The 20,995-nt window shown below is 40.4% G+C and overlaps 1 protein-coding gene across 2 annotated transcripts in view; it reads left to right on the top strand.

Moving 5' to 3' along the window:
• LOC143039806 (uncharacterized) overlaps positions 1-20,995 on the top strand; it is a 232,064-nt gene that overhangs the window by 189,334 nt on the left and 21,735 nt on the right. The window contains exons 26-30 of one of the 2 annotated variants that reach the window (XM_076210083.1): positions 609-715; positions 3,576-3,728; positions 14,035-14,212; positions 16,769-16,881; positions 18,938-19,697. In XM_076210083.1, the coding sequence (XP_076066198.1) occupies positions 609-715; positions 3,576-3,728; positions 14,035-14,212; positions 16,769-16,881; positions 18,938-19,403 (1,017 nt within the window). In that variant the 3' untranslated portion in view covers positions 19,404-19,697. The remainder of the gene's footprint in view (positions 1-608; positions 716-3,575; positions 3,729-14,034; positions 14,213-16,768; positions 16,882-18,937; positions 19,698-20,995) is intronic. The other variant, XM_076210167.1, reaches the window with a different exon arrangement.

The following is a 20,995-nucleotide window of genomic DNA, read 5'->3' on the forward strand; positions in this document are numbered from 1 at the left end:
ATAAAATGGGATGACAGAAATACAAGAGGACACGGAAAGAAAATAAAAAAAGACAGCTATAGAAGAGATTTGAAAAAGAACAGCTTTCCTCACAGAGTAATAGACAGTTGGAACAAGTTAGATGAGAAAGTGGTGTGTGCAAAAACAATACATGAATTTAAAAATAGTTTAGATAAAATGAGATATGAAGACGGGACCCCACGAGCATAGCTCCCCTTCCCGTAAAATACAACTAGGTAAATACAACTAGGTAAATACACATTAGGAGGTTAGAACAGTGCCCCTTACAGAAGACTTTGTAGCATGGAATTTAATGAACCATGTCCTTGGTTCAACTGCACTGTGGCAGATTTCAAACCGCCATCCCCTTGACCTTCACTGCAGGTAATGATGCCCTAACCTGATTGGCTAGCAAGCTTTCTAACAAAATTATACTTTTGTAATAGGACATCTTTCTATACTATCTCATAACTTATTTGTACTGGGAGCAAAATTGTTTCTTTGTGAAATGAGGTTACTACTTAGTAGCTGCTCAGATAACTATTAGGGATTACCCTGCACTCGTAATCTTGGGATGGAGGCAAAAAATGTGACTAATACTGTTTCAGAAATCAAATTGGTTGCTGGTGGCTGCAGGCGTGTCCCTACCTGTGATTGTGGTGGTTGTGTCTGCTGCTATCCTTCAAGGCTCATATGTAGACATGAAAGCAAACAAGTAGGTTCCTAAATGATCTAGGTTTTCCTTGAGATTGAATCCTGACCTACTTTTTAACCCTTAAATACTAGGGCCTTAATGTGGCTGCACACTAAAATAGCATGCTACTTGCTTTTGCTACTGCATTTGAGTAGAAGCAAATTAGTTACAATATTCTAGACATCTGTAAGAACATCTCAACAATGTGTTTAACATTTGTATAGGTTTAACTTCTCTTAGTTTGTCATTCAGCTTCTCACCCTAAAATGCAAGAGTAATTTAACATTTGGAGATTTAGAAAATAAAAGATTGTAACCAAAATAACTTCTACTCAAATAAAATAGTAAAAGCAAGTAGCATGCTAGTGAGAAGTGCCTTTTGTGCCACCACCTTTACTCACAGCTAAAAAAAATCTAACTTGGTTTTTCCTTGTGGAAGACCTGTGGCTCCCAGGAAACTGGCCACAGCTGCCAGTTCAGCCTGTCACTCTATGAGAGTTTATGGAATTGTTTCAACTATCTCATTTAATTTGGGATTTTCTAGACATAAATTATTTGGCATCAACCAGAATAAAAAAAAAAAAAAATACTCAATACATCATTCTCTTCTATCCTTGAGACTTACTACAGGACTAACCCCATTACTACTCCCTTATAAGGGAGGTAGCAAAGTAAGAGGTACATACCTATTCTCACCCATTTCACTCCCCTCCACCACCCTTTCCACCCCTCCCATCTTAGCTCCTCATGGATGATGGGTCATCCCTGCATCTGCCAACTGCCCTGGGTCAAACACAATGCAGCAAGACACAATACATCCACAGCAGTGCCCCTTTCCATCCCCTCATGCAGAAAAGATAGGGAGAAATCCCTTCAGGCTGCATCAAAATACTGTATTGTTCACACACAGATACCCCCTATCCCCAGCCCCTCTCTTCCTTGCATAACAGTATCATCCATACACAGTCATTCTCCACTCATCCCTATCTCCTTCCTGCTCCCTTCCTTCCCCAACAGATCTTCCCCTTTTTCTCAATGCCCCCTTCACTCCATCCTTCCATCTCATCCTTGGTCATCCCCTCAAATTCACTCCCTTCACCTCTGCCTTCCACACCTCTTTTACTAATCTTTCTTCACTCATTCTTTCCATGTGTCCAAACCATCCCAATAATTTTTCATCAGCCCTATCTGCCATCTCCTTTTCCACTCCCACTCTCCTCCTCATCTCCTTGTTTCTCACTCCACCCAACCTTGTAACCCCTATCTTACTTCTCAGACATTTCATCTCAAACATATTTAAACTTTTCCTCTCTACCTCTCCTAAATTCCAAGTCACTACCCCATGCTGTATTGTTGGCACAATCACCCCTTCATACAATCTCATCTTTGCATCCATTCTCAGATGCCTATTTCTCATAACACTTTTTAATACCCCAAGGCATTTACTTGCTTCTCTCAATCTTCAATTTACCTCCGCCTCCACTCCTCCCTTTCCTGCCATATGTGACCCCAAATACCTAAAGCTATCCATTTCCTCCACCCTCTCTCCTTTTATACTCTAACTTACTGCCATCTTCTACCTTTGTACATCTCATCACCTGGCTTTTACCCACATTTATCTTCAAATTTCTCCTATCGCATACCTTCCTGAACTCCGTCACTAACTCCCTTAGTCCTTCCTCTGATACTGCTACAAGTGCAGTGTCGTCAAAAAACAAAATTTTCTCCATATTCTTTGACAGTCTCCAATCCATTGCCCATTGTCCTTGCCCTTACCTCCCACACCACCTCATCATTATACACATTGAATAGCTATGGCAACATGACACAGCCCTGACATAGTCCCATTTTTACCTCAAACCACTCACTCTCTCCATTTCCCATTCTAACACAGGCTCTACCATTCTCATAAAAGCTCTTGACTACCTTTAACAGCTTTCCCCCAATCCCATATATCTGCAAAACCTCCCATAGTGCCTTTTCCAAATCCATAAAAGCCCAAAAAACATCCTTTCCTTTTCCTAAAGCTTTCTCACATATCTGCCTTACTGCAAAAATCTGATCCATGCAACCACTACCAGTCCTAAACCCACACTTTTCCTCACCAATTACTCCCTCTATTCCTTTCAGTCAAAACACTCTCATAAGCCTTCCCAACTACACTCAACAAACTGATCCCTCTGAAACTACTACACTCACATTTGTCCCCTTTTCCTTTGTAAAATGGAACTATACAGGCACACTTCCAGTCCTCTGGTACTCTGCCCTCTCTTAGACACACATCAAACAATCTCACCAGGCTTTCCACTATTATTGTACTTCCCTTCTTCAGACACTCTGCATGACACCCATCTAATCTAGGAGCCTTACCTCTTCTCATCATTTTCAGAGCTACTTGCACCTCATCTTTTTTAACCACTTCAATACGGGACTTAAATCTCGCGGGCAGCAGCCAATGCCAGCCGTACGACGTAACGAAATAATATTCGCATCATAAAATTTAGTCGCCGCTTATATCGATCGTTCTCTCTTTCACCCGCGAATTTTGAAAACCACAGAGAATGGGATTAAGGGCGCATTTGGGAGAATGTAAAAACACAGGGGCGACTACAATAAATATAATCAAGACGCCGATATGGCAGCGTCGCGAATCCACTTGCTCCTCATGACGCCTACGTGTGCGGCACCGTATGGAAGGGGTTAATCTCTCCTTCACTTTCCTATTTGTGTACATATACCAGTTATCACATTTAGATTTGAATTTATGTATCATTCCAGCTTCGACTCTGCTTGTTGTGTGTGTGTAGGGGATGATGATGACAATATTAAAAAAAAAAAGGCAGGTACAACATGCACAACACAAGCTTTTGATTGGTTTTCAGCTGTTTCCTGAAGGGCAATGGCACTGCCCTATTGGCAGGACTCATCCCAAAAGCCGTCATCACTCTTGCTGCGCTTCTGCTCCTGGGGAACACCTTTTTCAGTAATGGAACACCCCCTGACCTCATTGACGTGCACCTGCGTGGAAGGCAGAGGTAAATGTAGTTTTATGTGTGCTGTTGGAAATATGTTTATGTAACATGTGATCTGTATATACACTTATGTCGGAAATATGTTTATGTAGCATATGATCTGTATGTACTCTCAAACCCCGTTGGGGGTCTCCAGAATTGAATAAACCTTTCAAACTTTTCAAACTTTTCAAAATGGTTCTCCAAGTAGTACATTGAAATTTGAAAGCTGATGTGAATGTGATGGTTTATCACTGGGAATACATAGGTGTGGTGACATTAAGCATTAATCAGAAGCCACCTCATTGTGGCTAGTGTTATCACTATTGCCCTTTGTGTTTGGACAACCAAAGGCCATTTAAGAATGCATTACCTCATTGATAGTGGCATTATCTATAGCTTTATTTTTTATTTGATCAGTTTGACTTTACTACTTCTCTTGGAGAGGGAAAAATCCATTGGTACTCCTTCATCCATGAGGAGCTAAGATAAAAAGGAAACAAAGGTGCTGGATGGGAGTGGAATGGGTGCCTTTGACTTGGCTACCTTTCTTATAAGAGGGAAGAAGCCATTAATATATATACAAATCTAGTTTTGAAAATGTCATATGTATGAGAATGTAAAAGCCTGTGTGCACCCTTGGCTATTAAGGTTCATTGGTCATTCCTGTTGCTAATATCTTCATTATGGTGACTGTTTTTGTATTTTGTCCAGTCCAAGACCAGACAGTTTCATTCAGATTAGTTAACTTAAAGTAAAGATATTAGTTAAAGTAAAGGTGAAGAAAGATTAATAAAAGGAGTGTGGAAGGTAGAGGTGGATGGAGTGAACATGAAAGGGTGACCAAGGATGAGATGGATGGATGGGGTGAAAGGGATGTTGAGCAAGGGGGGATGTCTGTTGAACAAAGAAGGGAGAAGACAGAAGATATTGGTGAGTGGAGAATGGCTGTGTATGGGTGATACTGTGATGAATGGAAGGGAGTGTGGGGGGAATGGGGGGTTAGGGAGTGGTTATGTGTGAATGATATTTTGACACAGCTGAAGGGATTTCTTCCTGTCTTCAATGTTTCTGCATGAGGGGATGGAGAGGGAGGGTAACCGATTAAAGAAGCGGCCTTGCTGTGGATGTGTTGTGTCTTGCTTCATAACTTCTGACCCAGGGCAATGGGCAAGATGCAGGGATGACCCTTCATCCATGAGGAGCAAAGATGAGAGGGAGGGAGGGGATGAAATGGGTGGGAGTGGAATTATGCCTTTTGACTTTGGCTACCTCCCATGTAAGGGGGAAAGAGCCCTTGCTATATGTATGTATATACAGTACTACCTCTCATTAACAGACTAAAAGGAGGGTAACGGTGTCTGTTGATGTGAATAATCCGTTAATTTGGAGTCTTTTTTGAGTGGCATAGTGGTTGCATGCACTAAACAACAGCACCAAAAACACAGCGAAAACACAAACACAGCTAATTAACATCCGTTAATGAGAGGTCTCACTGTATGTAAAAGGGTTATTGATGCTTTACTTCGTTCAACCTGAAACCAAGGCTGGCACTAAAAAGAATGTTCAAATCAGCCATAAAACAATGCAGGATGGGTTCAAGGTTAAGTAATCAAGATCATTTTAAAACCTCTATTCTAGGACAGTTCTGCCAAGTGAAAATTTATTCTATGTCAAGAAAAATAAATATGGGCAATATTTAAAAGTTGTTGTATTTACCTAATTGTAGTATATAGGGAAGGAGCAATGCTCATTGGGTCACTTCTTTTTTCTTTCTCTTTCTTTCTCTCTCTCTCTCTCTCTCTCTCTCTCTCTCTCTCTCTCTCTCTCTATATATATATATATATATATATATTTATATATATATATATATAATGTATATATGTACATACATACATACACCAAAGGCTTTTTTCTCCCTTACATGAGGGGGTAGCCAAAAAGAAAAAGGCATAGAAACCACAGTCACCCATTTCATCCCCTACATACTCCACTCCCCTCCACCCTCTTCCCTCCCTCACATCTTGGCAACTCCTGGATGACGGGTCATCCTTGCATCCTGTCCACTGCCCTGGGTCAGAAGCAGTGTTGCAGCACATCCACAGCAAGGCCGCTTCATTAATTCAGCGACACCCCCCCCCCTAAATCCCCTCATACAGAAAAGAAGACGGGGAGAAATCCCTTTGGGCTGTGTCAATCTATTTCTCAAACATACTCCCTTGCCCACCATCCCCCACCCCCTCATGCATCACAGCATCATCCATACACAACCCTTCTCCATTCACCCCTATCTTCTGTCCTCTCCTGTCCTTCCTCTTTTGTAATGCCCCTTCTATCCCATCCATCCATCTCATCCTAGGATGCCCCCTCATATTCACTCCTTCCACCTCTGCCTTCCACACCTCTTTTACTAATCTTTCTTCACTCATTCTTTCCATGTGTCCAAACCATCCTAATATTCTTTCATCAATCCTATCTCCCAGCTCCCTTTCCACCCCTGTTCTCCTCCTCACCTCCTCATTTCTCACTCTATCTAGCCTAGTAACCCCTATCAAACTTCTCAGACATTTCATCTCAAACACATTCAAACCCCTTCTCTCCTCCTCTCTTATATTCCATGTCTCTGCCCTGTAGAGTGCTGTCGGCACAATCACTCCTTCATATAGCCTCCTCTTAACATCCATTCCCAAATGTCTATTTCTCATTACACTTTTTAATCCACCAAGTCATTTACTCATTTCTGTCAGTCTACATTCTACCTCCACCCCCACTCCACCCTTTCCTGCCACATTTGCACCCAAGTATCTAAACTATCCACTTCCTCCAGTCTCTCTCCCTTAATACTCACATCCACTTGCCACTCTCTCCCCTTGTACATCTCATCACCTTACTTTTGCCCACATTTATCTTCAGCTTCCTTTTTTCACACACCTTGTTAAACTCTGTCACTAACTTCCTCAATCCCTCCTCTGATGCTGCTATAAGCACAGTGTCATCAGCAAACAACAACTGGCTTATTTCCCACTTTTCTCCATTTTCTTTAACCATCTCCAACCCTTGACCCACTACCCTTGCATTTACGTCTCGCACCACCCCATCCATGTATAGATTGAACAGCCAGGGTGACATAACACATCCCTGACGAAGTCCCACCTTTACCTCAAACCATTCACTCTCTCCATTTGTAATCCTAACACAAGCTCTACTACTCTCGTAAAAACTCTTGACTGCTCTTAACAGCTTTCCTCCTATCCCATATATCTGCAGTACCTCCCACATTGCCTTCCTATCAACCCTGCAGTAAGCCTTTTCCAAATACATAAAAGCCCAAACAACATCCTTACCTTTTCCTATAGCTTTCTTACATATCTGTCTTACCACACACATATATATATATATATATATAAATATATATATATATATATATATATATATATATATATATATATATATATGTATATATTTATTTATTTCATACTTAGCTTCAAATTCATGTGCAGTTTCAACTTAATCTATATTGTTGGAGTGTTTATTGTTGTCATTTGGTTGAGGGCAGCCATATTGGATTTGCTTGGTTCAGTGAACAGACACCAGGTGGTAGTGTTGTTGAGCTACTATGTGGAGTGCTGGGTCCCTAGTATAAAGGAAGTGGTGAATGGAGCAAGTTTGGTGCATCAGTGGTAGCAGAGCATAGTTATTTTACCTAGTTGTATTTTGCGGGAAGGGGAGCTATGCTCGTGTTGTCCCGCCTTTGTATCTTGCAGTGTCTAGTTTATTTTTAAACTCATGAATGGTTTTTGCGCATACTATTTCATTGTCCAGTTTGTTCCAAGTGTCCAAAACTCTATGAGGAAAACTGTTTTTCTTCAGTTCTCTTCTATAGCTATGTTTTTTTATTTTCTTTCCATGTCCTCTTGTGTTTCTTTTGTCCCAGTTAAGTAAGTTCTCACTATCGAGTACCTCTGTGCCTTTCATGATTCTGTAGATGGTCAATAGGTCACCTCTCTCTCTTCTTTGCTCCAGTGTCGGTAACTCCAGTTTAGCCAATCTCTCTTTGTATGATAGGTTTGCAAGTGCAGGTGCCATTTTTGTAGCTGCTCTTTGGATTCTTTCTATTTTCTTTATATTCTTTTTGGTACTGGGGGACCACAATGTCGCTGCATACTCTAATCTAGGCCTTATCAATGTAACCAATATTTTTTTCATCATGTCTTCGTCCAAGTATGTAAACGCCACTTTTATTGATCTTAGCAAATTGTAAGTCTCCCCGACAATTTTGTTAATCTGTATATCATAGGACAAGTCGTTCGTGATAATTACTCCCAAATCTTTTTCGGATCCTACTTTCTTTACTTCTTTGGTTCCAATTGTATATTTTCCTGATATTCTGTTTTTGCTTTTTCCAAACTCCATTATGCTACACTTCTTAGTATTAAAGTCCACTTCCCATTTCTGACTCCAGTTCCATACCCTATTTAGGTCTTCTTGCAGTGCTTCACAGTCCTCATCAGTTTCTATTTTCCTTAGCAGTTTGGCGTCATCGGCAAAGAAGCTCATGTAGCAGTTCACGTCCTCATCCATGTCATTCATATAGATAGCAAACATTATTGGTGCCAGCACAGATCCTTGCGGTACTCCACTGATCACCTCTTTCCAGTCTGAATATTTTTCTCTGAGCACTACTCTCATCTTTCTACCAGTCAGAAAGTCCTCTATCCATTTTAGTAGGTTTCCCTGTATTCCTCCTATGTGTTCCAGTTTTTTTTAGTAGTTTTCTGTGTGGTACTTTGTCAAAGGCTTTTTGCAAGTCTAGGAATGCACAATCAGCCCATCCATTTCTTTCTTGCACTATGTCTATTAGTCTTGAGTAAAAGCATATTAAGTTTGTGGAGCATGATCTTCCTTGTCTGAATCCGAATTGTCTTGGGTTTAATATGTCATTGTCTTCCAGATGTTTTACCCATCTATTCTTGATTATTTTCTCACAAATTTTGGCAATGGTGCTTGTTAGTGATACTGGCCTATAGTTGGTGGGTTCTTCTTTGTTTCCTCCTTTGTGTATTGGTACAATGTTAGCGTTTTTCCAGTCCTCGGGTATCTTTCCTTCTTTGAGTGAGCTGTTTATTAAGATGTGTATTTTGTCTGTTAGTTCTTCTTTGCACTCCTTTAGAATCCAATTTGCAATACCGTCCGGGCCATGTGATTTTCTGACATCCAGCCTTGATAAATGTTCTGATATTTCCTTTAGTGATGCTGTAAACTCATTCATGAGGGGAGATTTCTTGTTTTTGTCTATGTCACAATTCGGTATTTTCTCTCTGGTGAAAACAGATTTAAAGTGATTGTTCATGACTTCGGCCATCTTCTAAGTGCCCTCCTAATTTTGATAATGAATCTGAATATGAAAATTGGAAAAAGGATATGAGCATATGGTGTGAGTTAACTGATTTGAATAAAGATAAGCATGCACTAGCCATATACTTATATTTAACTGGCCAAGCTAGAATGGCAGCTTCTGAAATTGAAATAACAGTTCTGAAGAGTGAAAATGGTGTAAAAAGCATTATTGAGAAACTGGACATATTGTTCTTGCCTGATAAAGGTTGATGTCATTTTTGCAACATTTCATAATTTATATAATTTCAGAAGAAATAACAAGAATATTAATGAATATGTGAGTGAGTTTGAACATAGATACTTTAAGTTTACACAGGAAGGAATGACACTACCATGCTATGTGATGACTTTTATGCTTCTTGCTTCAAGCAACTTGGCTGAGCGCGAGACTCAAATTGTGATGTCAGCGATCTCCGAAATCAACTATACTTATATGAAATCTACCTTAAAATGTGTCCTTGGTCAGCAGTTGAGTGTGCACTCAACTTAGGAGTCAGATGTGGACATACTCGCAGGTGTAGAGTGCCCCTCAAGCATTAAAGTTGAGCCTTTCTTTTATGATGATAATAAAGAGGTCTATTATGCCACCTATGGACAGCGACCACATAGATCATCACAGAGATACATATTTCAAAGAAGAGGAAGAGGAGCAGTAATGTTGACAAGTTGACTTGAGTGACCAAGGGACTAATCAAAGACTCAATCCTCTGGATTGTGATGGCCAAGTTTCATGATGTGCAATATGTGATTCATGTTACCATTGGGCTCGATGTTGTTCGTATTTGTACGAGAATAATGAGGTGTCATTTACAGGTATCGATGAATGAGATACTGGTGGTAATAGTGAGGAACACATGAGATAAATACCAGTATTTGTTGGATATGCCAATGATGAAAATGTCAAACAGTGGTTGGATAATTATTTGAACAACCTGTGTGATGAAGAGTTGGCCATGGCAAGAGAAGACAAATCTAGCTGTACATTTACGTTTGGTAATGGTGTAACCTATAGATACATTAAGCATGCAGTACTTCCATGTTGGATTGGAGGTGTGAGATCGAAGCTGTCAACCAGTGTTGTTGAGTGCAATCTTCTACTTCAGATTAGTAAGCAGTCAATGAAAAAAGGGAAAATGGTTCTTGATTTTGGTAAGGATTCAGTGAAGATTGAATAAATGGGCGAAGTTAAAGGTAGCATCATCAAGTCACTACATGTTACCACTGTTCTTGTGACTTGAACCAGGGATCCAGAATATGTTACTGGGTTCAACAGATAGCAGTAAAACTGCTTTAAAACTTCATCAATTTGGCCATCTGGGTGTAGAGAGATTAATAAGGATGCTGCAAAATGCTGAAATGTTGGAGAGGGAGATGGAAAAACAGATTAGAAATGTTACTGAAAATTGTGAAGTGGGCATAAAGTATAAATGTCCAAAAACTAGACCAGTTGTCAGTGTGCAGATGGCAGAGAAACTTAATGAAGTAATTGCAATGGATCTGAAATAGGTATGACAACATCTGTTTCTTATCATAGTAGATCTTGCTACAAGATATTGTCTAGCATCAGCCATCACCAACAAGTCTGCTAAGATAGTGGTTGGCAGCATCTTCATAAATTGGATTTCATTGTTTGGTGCTCCAAGGAAACTTCTCTCTGACAATGGACTTGAATTTAATAATAGTGATATGAGAGAGCTTGGTGATCTGTTTGGTGTTAAAATCTTAACCACTGCTGTGGAAAGTCCGTGGAGCAATAACACATGTAAATGATTGAATGCTATAATTGGTGACACAGTGCTGAAAGTGTTTGAGGATATGAAGTGTGATATTGACATAGCCATGGCTTTGGTGTCCGCCCATAACACATTGGCAAATAATTCCATCTATAGCCCAAACCAATTGGTATTTGGTTTCAATCCTGCAGTGCCATCCGTCACCAGTAGCTCCTTGCTTGCTTTAGAGTCACTTTCTGACTCGGATATTGTGTGACAAAATTTGAATGCTCTCCACTTGGCTCAAAGGGAGTACTTCAAAAACAAATCTAATGACAGGATCAAGAGAGCCTTGTGTCATAATGTGCGCATAACAGAGATAAGTAACCTTCACAATGGGAATGAGGTGTACTTTAAGCATAATGATGATCAGTGATGGCATGGTCTAGGCATAGTTATTGGCAGGGATGGCAAGTAGGTTCTGGTTCATCATGGGGGTGATTATGTCAGAACCCATAATTGCCAATTATCTAAACTTCCCCTGAGGTCTCAAACAGATTGTCCTCGGGCTTGTGGTGGATCATCCATTGGCACTCAGGAGGCATTGAGGAATATGGCGGGCATATGTGATCAGGAGGAGGTGAATGAAGATTCAGAGGGGTTTGCTTCATCTGCATTGACATCTGAAAACACTGAGGAGGTAGATGAAAATGGTGAGGTACAGGAGGTACAACAAAGACAAAATGATATTATAAGCAATTCTGAATTGCCAGAGAACTTTCAAAGAGAAACAAGACCACTTAAACTGCTAGTGGGGTAAAGGATCTGAGGACTGAATGAAAAAACTGGTGAGCACATGTCTGGAAGAATAGTGAGCAGAAGAAGTAAAGTTAAAGGAAAATATAAAAACTGGTTCAACTTCCAAAAGGATTCTGATGGGAGTGTAGAATGTGTGGATTTTTCAGAAGTTGCAGAATTAGAAGTGGTCCCTGATGAAGTGGAGATGTTCATGTTTTACTCCAATAAAGAAGTGATAAAAGCAAAGGAGCTGGAGGTACAAAATTGACAAAAAAAAATGATGTTTATGAGGAGATGGAAGACAGAGGACAGGAATTTATATATGTGCAGTGGGTTATCATAGAAAAGGTGAAAGATAGAAACCCTATAATCAAGGCATGCCTTGTAGCAAAGGATTTTGAGGAGGACACATCCAGCTTTAGGAAGGACTCCCCAGCTTGTTCTAAAGAATCTATCTGATTGGCTCTGGCAATAGCTTCTGCATTTGGTTGGGAGTGTCACAGCCTGGATGTAAAGTCAGTTTACCTTTAGGGCAACTACATAGAGCAAGAGGTTTACTTGTGTCCTCCCCCAGAATATTTTAGTGGTCAGCTTTGGAGACTGAAAAAGACCATGTATGGTCTATGTGATGCAGAGAGAGCATGGTACTTGTGTGTCAAGAGTCAGCTACTGTCTCTGTCAGCTGAGATGTGTCCACTCAAACCATCTTTGTTTTCTTGGTATCATGGTGATGAACTCCATGGTATCATATGTGTATATTTGGATGACTTTCTCTGGATGGGCACTGAGGTATTCCAGGAAAAGGTTATTGATGTTCTTCAAGGAGAGTTCTGTATTGGGAGCATGACATCATCTACCTTCAAGTATGTAGGTTTGGAAGTGGGCACTACAGCTGAAGGTATAATAGTTGGCCAGTATAGCTATGCCAGTTTGTTCACACCACTGAGTTTGGGATGTCGCAGGTTGGCAGCTACTAAGTCCAATGAGCTGTTGGACAATGAAAAGAAAGAATTTGGTGCTCAGATTGGTCAACTGAGACTTGGCATTACCTTTGATGTGTGCAAACTGAGCATACACTGTAAAGAAGTCACAGTGGCTGATGCTGTGAGACTCAATAAGATTATCAACCAAGTTGTGGATGACCATTTTTGCTTGCTGTTTAGAAAGCTGTCAGCTGTAGAGGACTTTATCACTGAGTGCTTCTCAGACACTTTCATTGGGAACCTATCTGATGGTGGCTACCAGGGAGGATTTGTTATTTTTCTCAAGGATGGGGAAGGAAGATGTCCAGTTTTTTGGCAATCAAGGAAATTGTGATGAGTGGTGGAATCCACATTGTCTGCTGAGACCCTGGCATTTGTTGAGTGCTTGAGGCTGCTTCCTATCTTGGACAGATTATCAGGGACATTGTCAAATGCCAGACCGTAGCTGTACACTGCTTGGTTGACAACAAGAAATTGGTGGAGGCCTTGAATTCTTCTTATAGTGTGAGGATAATCTTTGCATCTACATTGCACTGCTGAAGGATATGTTGTCGCATGGTGAGATTAACTATGTTTCTTGGGTCAGAACCTTGGAGCAACTTGCTTTGGCCCAGAATTTGTGAGCAGTCCTCTCTGGTCAATAGGTTTCCTTGGCTTATAAATACTTTGGGAAAAAAAAAAAAAAGAGAGAGAGAGAGAGAGAGAGAGAGAGAGAGAGAGAGAGAGAGAGAAAAGACCAAGCATTGTTGGGATGTTCATTGTTGTCATTTGACTAAGAGCAGCCATATTGGATTTGTGTGGTTTATTGAACAGACACCAGGTGGCAGTGTTGTTGAGCTACTATGTGGAGTGCTGGGTCCCCAGTATAAAGGAAGTTGTGAATGAAGTAAGTTTGGTTCATCATATATCCTTGATTTACAGTTATCATATTTAGATTTGAGCTTATGTATTGTTTGAGCTTGGGCTACCACCTTCTAAGCTATTCTATATGGAAAACTTCTGTATTTCTTCTTATCCTTTAGATATGTGGTCTTTCTTAATTTGTTCCCATGACTTAAAGCACCGGTGATTGAAGTATGGAACATACTCTTTCAAAAAATACAGTTGCTTGTTCATGTCTCTTCTATTCACTGGATTGCAGAAAAATGTATTGACCTTTTGATCAATAAGAAATAAAGGGGGATGGAAGTAGCTGAATAAAATATGTTACATCTCAGTTGATTATATATATACTGAGTGTTTAAAAACTATTACCAGTTATATTCTGTAAAAGGGTGGGGAGGGGTAGCAGGATAAAAACATGTTATATCTTAGGAAATTATTGATATACAGAGTGTTTAAAAGCTTTCAACATTTATATTCAGTAAAAAAAAAAGTGGAAATGACTAACCATGGCCAAAAGTTTATTTTCCTTTTTCACTTTTCATCCTCCTGCTGCAGTGATAGCTACAAGCTGCGATGGGTGGTGGCACTGCTGGTGGTGCTCTTAGTAACTGCATGGGCAAGTGGTGTGGCAGCCAGCACCTTGAAGAACACTGTGTCACATGTCATCTTCGCTGCTGCTACCCTTTTACTTGCCATTGCTGTACTGGGATTGCGCACAGTCTTTGATGACACGGTAAAGCACAACTGCAATTTTTGTTAATATCACTGTGTATGATGTGGGTGGGTAAAAGTAAAGTGATGAGATGTACAAGGGGAGAAAGTGGCAACAGACTAGAAGTGAGTATTAAGGGAGACTGGAGGAAGTGGATAGTTGTAGATACTTGGGTGTGAATGTAGTGGAAAAGGGAAGAGTGGAGGTGGAGGAAGAATGTAGATTGAGAGAAGCAAGTAAATGCCTTGGGGGATTAAAAAGTGTAATGAGAAATAGACATTAGGGAATGGATGCTAAGAGGAGATTTTATCAAGGGGTGATTGTACTGACACCACTGTATGGGGTAGAAGCATGGAACATAAGAGAGGAGGAGTCTGAATATGTTTAAGATGAGGTGTCTGAGAGGTATGATAGGGGTTACTAGGCTGGATAGAGTGAGAAATGAAGAGGTGAGGAGGAGAACAGGGGTGGAAAGGGAGTTGGGAGATAGGGTTGTTGAAAGAGTATTGGGATAGTTTGGACATATGGAAAGAATGAGTGAAGAAAGATTAGTAAAAGAGGTGTGGAAGGCAGAGGTGGAAGGAGTGAACATAAGGGGGCAACCAAGGATGAGATGGATAGAGGGGATAAAAGGGCCATTGGGAAAGAGGGAAATGTCTGTTGAGGAAGGACAGGAGAAGACAGAAGATGGGGTAAATGGAGAATGGTTGTGTATAGATGATGCTGTGATGCATGAGGGGGAGTGGGTGGAGGAATGGGAGGTGAGGGAGTGTGTGTGAAAAATAAATTGATGCAGCCTAAAGGAATTTCTTCCTTTCTTCTCCTTTTCTGCATGAGGGGACAGAGAGGGGGGGGTCCCTGATTTAACGAAGCAGCCTTGCTGTGGATGTGCTGTGTCTTGCAACACTGCTTCTGACCCAGGGCAGTGGGTGAGATGCAGGGATGACCTGTCATCCAGGAGGAGCCAAGATGGAAGGGAGGGGGTGGATGGGAGTGGAATGGGTGGGGATGGAATGGGTGGGATTGGTATTTATTTTATTATTATTATTTTATTTTATTTTATTTTATTTTATCTATTTATTTGTTTTTGGCTACCTTTGTTAGGGAGAAAAAGCCTTTGGTATATGTACAGTATGTATGATGTGGGTGTGCATTTTGTCTTTGAACTCACCCCTTTATAAGGTTAAATGGGGCCTTTGTAGTATGTGTAGATATTATATATACATGCATACATATACCAATGACTTTTTCCCCCTTACAAGGGAGATAGCCAAAAACAAAGGCACAAAATCCACTCCCACCCATTCCATCTCCACATACTCCACTCTCATTCACCCCTTCCTTCCCTCTTATCCTGGATCCTCCTGATCCCTGCATCTTGCCCACTGCCCTGGGTCAGAAGCAATGCAGCAAGACACAACACATCTGTAGCAAGGCTGCTTTATATAATTGGTGAAGACAAGGAGAAATCTCCCCAGGCTATGTCAAAATATCATTCACACATATTCCCTCACCCCCAACCCCCACCCACTCCCTTCCATGCATCACAGCATCACCCACACACAATCATTCTCCACTCACCCCTATCTTCTGTCTTCTCTCTTCCTTCCTCAACAGACACTCCCCTCTTTCCCAATACTTTTACTCCATCTATCCATCTCATCCTTGGTTGCCCCCTCATGTTCACTTTCTCCACCTCTGCCTTCCACACCTCTTTTACTAATCTTTCTTCACTTATTCTTTCTATGTGTCCAAACTGTCCCAATACTCTTTCATCAACCCCATCTCCCAACTCCCTTTCCATCTCTACTCTCCTCCTCACCTCCTCATTTCTCACTCAATCCAGCCTAGTAACCCCTACCATACTTCTCAATCATTTCATCTTAAACACATTTAAACTCTTCCTCTTTTATGTTCCATGTTTCTGCCATATACAGTGCTGTCAGCACTATCACTCCTTGATAAAATCTCCTCTTAGCATCCATTTCCAAATGTCTATTTTTCATTACACTTTTTAATCCCCCAAGGCATTTACTTGCTTCTCTCAATCTACATTCTACCTCCACCTCCACTCCTTCCCTCCCCACATCATTATTATATGTAGATATCAGAGCTGGGGGCATTCCTCCATGTGTCCCACTTTAGTTTTGCCATTGTTAGTGTTTCCAAACTATTAAAGCAATGTAGGTGCCGATATAGTATGTAGCCTACCTTTTGGATGTGGCCTAAGAAATTTTTCTTTGGTATAATATGTGGCCTACCAGACTTTTATTTTGGTATGAACCTGTCTCTTAAGCTTTAATAGTTTGGGAGTGCTAACTGTGGCCAAACAAAAATGGAACACACCGAGAAACACACCCAGCTGATAGATATACTATATATAAATATTATATATTCTTATGAAATAATTGCAAAATTAGGAGAGACAATCAATGAGTTTTTGGATGGGTGTGTAGAACTGGGTTTAGGGTAGGTGTATATTTTTGACTCAGCCACCCTTGTAAGGTAGAAAAAACCTTTTGGTATATGTATGAAACACAAATGACCATTACTTGAGTTGTTTACTACGTTTTGCAGTTCCGAATGAAGATGGCACGGTTGTGCTGTGGCACTGAACTGACTTATAAGCGCAGTGATATCCTGTCACTAAGTAGTAAGAGTCGAATTGCACCTTCCGAGGCTCCACCAAGGTAGTGTACATATATTATGCATGTTAGAGTAGAAGTTATGTAGCTCCAAAGGTGTACAGCTTATTATATTAATGTGCTGCTCAACATTTATGAGTAGAATTATTATTGCTGCCTTAAGTTTCTATCTATCAAGTGGAAGACCCACAGCTCCACAGCAGTTGGCAGTACCCTCCCATAGATCTCTCTGGGAAGATACTCTGGACTGTTCTTTGTTGTATTGGTGTGGTAGAAGGAGGGAAGCAGTTGGCAGTTATCAGGTCTCCATGTGCAAAAATGTGTAAGAAATGCAGTTGAAGTTAAAAGAGATTTTAGAACCAGGTTGGAAACAGGCTCCCATAGTGCTGCACCTCCTAATGAAGGTGAGGGGGTTGACAGGTTTTGAAAAGGGGCAGCTTTGTCTTCCATCTTGCAGTACCTCCACATACAAGTACCTCTTTATTGATCTCTGTTTAGGTATTTATTAACATGAAACAAGAGTGTACTACACAGTTATCGTAGTGTATAAATTGTTTATAAATTTATGTAGCATAAGATTATCCCTGCCCACCCAACAGTGGGACCAATGACATACCTGCACGTGATGGTCCTGGTGGTCCTGCAAGATGGCAGCAAAGCTACCCATTTTTAAGACCTGTTGACCCCCCATCACCTCCATCAGGTGTTGCAGACACAAGATCTTCTCTAATAACTTCAACTGTATTGCTTACACTTTTTTACACATAGGGAACTGACAACTGGCTACTGCTTTCTTCTTCCCACCACTTTCAGCCAGTGAAATAGAAATGGTCCCACACTGAGACAACACAGACAACAGACCAAAGTTTCCTCACAAAGAGATTTATGGAAGCTTTTGAGGACCGTTGCTTGTCACTGTGGGGCTGCAGTTTACCACTTAGTAAATCTCAAGGCAGCAACTGAATTTATCCCCACTTTTTTTTTTTTTTTTTGTATAAACTGTTGTGTGTACACAAAATTATCTTTTTCAAGCCAACTTAATTGTTGAGACTTTTGCCTAGCATTTTGTTTATCAGGCACAATATAGCAAAATTACTCGTGTAGATTTTTTTTTTTTCCCTCCCATTTATGGAAGCCCACCTGCAGGAGGAATTTAACTTCTTGTAACTATTTATTAGTACAATATTTCTGTTCCCTTCCTCTTCATCCAGTTATTTTACTTTCTGAAAATTAACTGGTTACATTATCTTTTTTCTTTTTCTTTTATTGATGCATCTTCATTGATATCTACTTTTAGCTTGGAAATCTCCAAGTGTTGTACAAATTGTGATATTTCAAGGTTTTGATTTATCATCTCTAGTTGAATCAACTGCAGTAACCAGCAAGTGAAACAAATATTGGAAAGAAACATCTCACTGCCACCTATCATCAAATTCATCAACATCCTCACCTCCATTTGGAGGTGCAGCCCCATAAAGGCTGACATCTAGCTAGTAGACCAGGCCCATTATCTCTCTGAACTTGGGCTGTATTTCTTTCATTTCTTCACATGGCGCTGACAACCAGTGTGACAGTCTCCATACTGATATGACACTGAGTCCTGTGTTTCTTCCAAGAGATACAGGAGAGCCAAACTGTTGCCAACAATAGTGTGATACAAGTTCCCAGGAGTGAAACTTAGGCAACATTTGGCATTGTAATCTCTCTTTGGTTTAGAAATGAGGTGTCATGATCACATTCAACCCAGTCTTCCATTATAGCACATGTATTCAAAGAATTCTGTTCATTACTTCCAACATGTACATGGTTTTAGCACAGATATACAAAGCAACTATTACAAAGAATGCCAGTCTTCCATTATAGTACATGTATTCAAAGAATTCTGTTCATTACTTCCAACATGTACATGGTTTTAGCACAGACATACAAAGCAACTAATACAAAGAATGCCAAATTGGGCAAATAATTTTCTTTCTTTTTCCTTAACTTCGTTCAAAATGATACAGGCCATACAATAATAAGGGTAGTGTTCATGTATGAAACACGTTGGTAGATTTTTTTTTTTTTTCCTAGAATGTTTAGTGACATAGCATTCTTCCAGCGTTGTTGGGGTACTCACCTGCCATCCAGAGGACTTTGGCCCTGAATCCTCGAAGCCATCCAGTTCACCCAAGGGCCACAAAGGGGAGGTTCCTTCCTCCAGCCTCCCTGCCCACATGCTGCCTCCTGCTGGTCAGGAGCCCCTCTCTGCCTCAGCCAGTTCTCAGGTCCAATCAGCAGGACCTCCTCCCATCACTTCTGAATCCCCTCAGCCCTCTGCTGATCCATCCACAGTCATGATCAGTCAAAGATTGTCTGGTGTGTTCAAACCAGCTACTTGCAGTACCATCACCCCTGTTGGAGGAAGACCTCAAGAAGAGCCATTTAGTTCCACCAGTTCCTCAGCTTCAAGTACTGGTCGACCAGGCTCTGTGGCATGGTCAACAATGTCCTCCACCACCCTGGCCACCAGTGCTCATTCTGTTCCCACCTCAGGAATAACGCCTGTTGACCCAACCTTTGCTTAGTTTGTCTGGCATTAGATGACCCCATTATTTGGCTGAATTTGGTTGGAATATTTTACTCAATATCTGTCAGTTGGTCGCAAGTTTGAGCAACTCCTTGACTCTTTGGATCTGTACATGTTGTAAACAGATCTTGTTTCACCACAGTAAAGGAGTCTGCAAAATCTTTGCATATCTAAATATCTTGTTTGAAATTTAAGAAAACCCCACCCCACTCCCCTATTCAGTACCCATCCCTGCAGTACCCCTGGCATATGGCCTCATGAAGCAGCAGCTGTGTTCATCTCTTTTGCATAGGTAATACTCTCACTCTTTGCCTTGTGTTCCGCAGTTTGTAGTAGTTTCTTCCAGATTTAGAGTAGTGGCTGTCTACACATGCTTTCAAACACAGAAGGTGAAACCATCTTGTATTTGCTTAGAGCTACTGTGTAATGATTCTGTGTTCATTACCACTTGCAATGCAACTTCCACTATTGGTTATTCTTGGGGAAATTTATTCTTCTCACCAACACCTCACACATTTCTGGCATATTGTCATAAAAAATGAAAGTTGTTTTTTGTTTGCATATCTTAGACTTGATTGCTTGTATAGTGCTTGTTACTGGAGCACTATAGTATATAATAATACATGCATGTTCATCTTAAACAAGTGCCTGAGCTCAAAGATGGATACAAAATCTGAAAATTTTGGTAGGATTGTTCTTCTAATAACACAAGTGTAGCACTCAACATGCAATGATCAAAAGTTTTCATTCTAAGTTATCACACAAGCACATGGATATATAGTCTTGAAATTTCCCAAATTCATTCTGAAAAAAAGTGGTAAATGACCTAAAGCTATCTGTTGGTGAGTGTATGATTAATAACAAAAATGATAATGGGTCTGATTCAAAATCTTATAAGCTAGAGAATAACAGCATCACCTCTACATCATACTTCTTGCTACATAATCTTGGAGATTGTCCAGGTCAGGGACTTACATACCCACAGGGACACTGCACAGAGAGCATTAATTGCTCACATAAATATATGTTCTTTAGAAACTTGTGATCTTGATGAATGATATTACTATTCTACAATGAAATGCTTTGAATTTGTAAAATGCAATGTAAAAATATAGAAGACTCGCTACAAATTGGTTGATTAAAAATAAGGTCGAGCTCTTCATTAGTATTTTGGGAGACAGCAGGACAAGGTTACACCTTGGCCATGGGGGCAGAAAATCACTATTCAATCTGTTATATCTGTTTATTGTCATGTTTTAAAATGATTACATACAGTTGAATTTATTGTCAAAGCATGATTTATCATTTAGTATATTAGTGACATCGAAGAAATGTGAAAATGTTTACTTTTGTAGAATGACTACCTCCCTTATAAGGGGGATCAGACCTTTGGTATGTGGTGTGAATGTGGTGCAGATAGGGGTGTGCAGTTACCACCCCTGGCATGGGGTCAAAAAGGTCACAATGTAAGAAGAAGGGCTGAGGTGTACGGCAGTGTGTGTCTGGAACAAGAAGAAGCAAGTGGAACTTTCATAGGATTAGGATTAATTTAGGTATTGGTTTTAGGTAAGGCAGATTAAAGAGTGAGAG

This window comes from Oratosquilla oratoria, chromosome 1 (genome assembly GCF_046742065.1).
Source record: "Oratosquilla oratoria isolate Oo_2021 chromosome 1, ASM4674206v1, whole genome shotgun sequence".
Classification (NCBI taxonomy): domain Eukaryota; kingdom Metazoa; phylum Arthropoda; class Malacostraca; order Stomatopoda; family Squillidae; genus Oratosquilla; species Oratosquilla oratoria.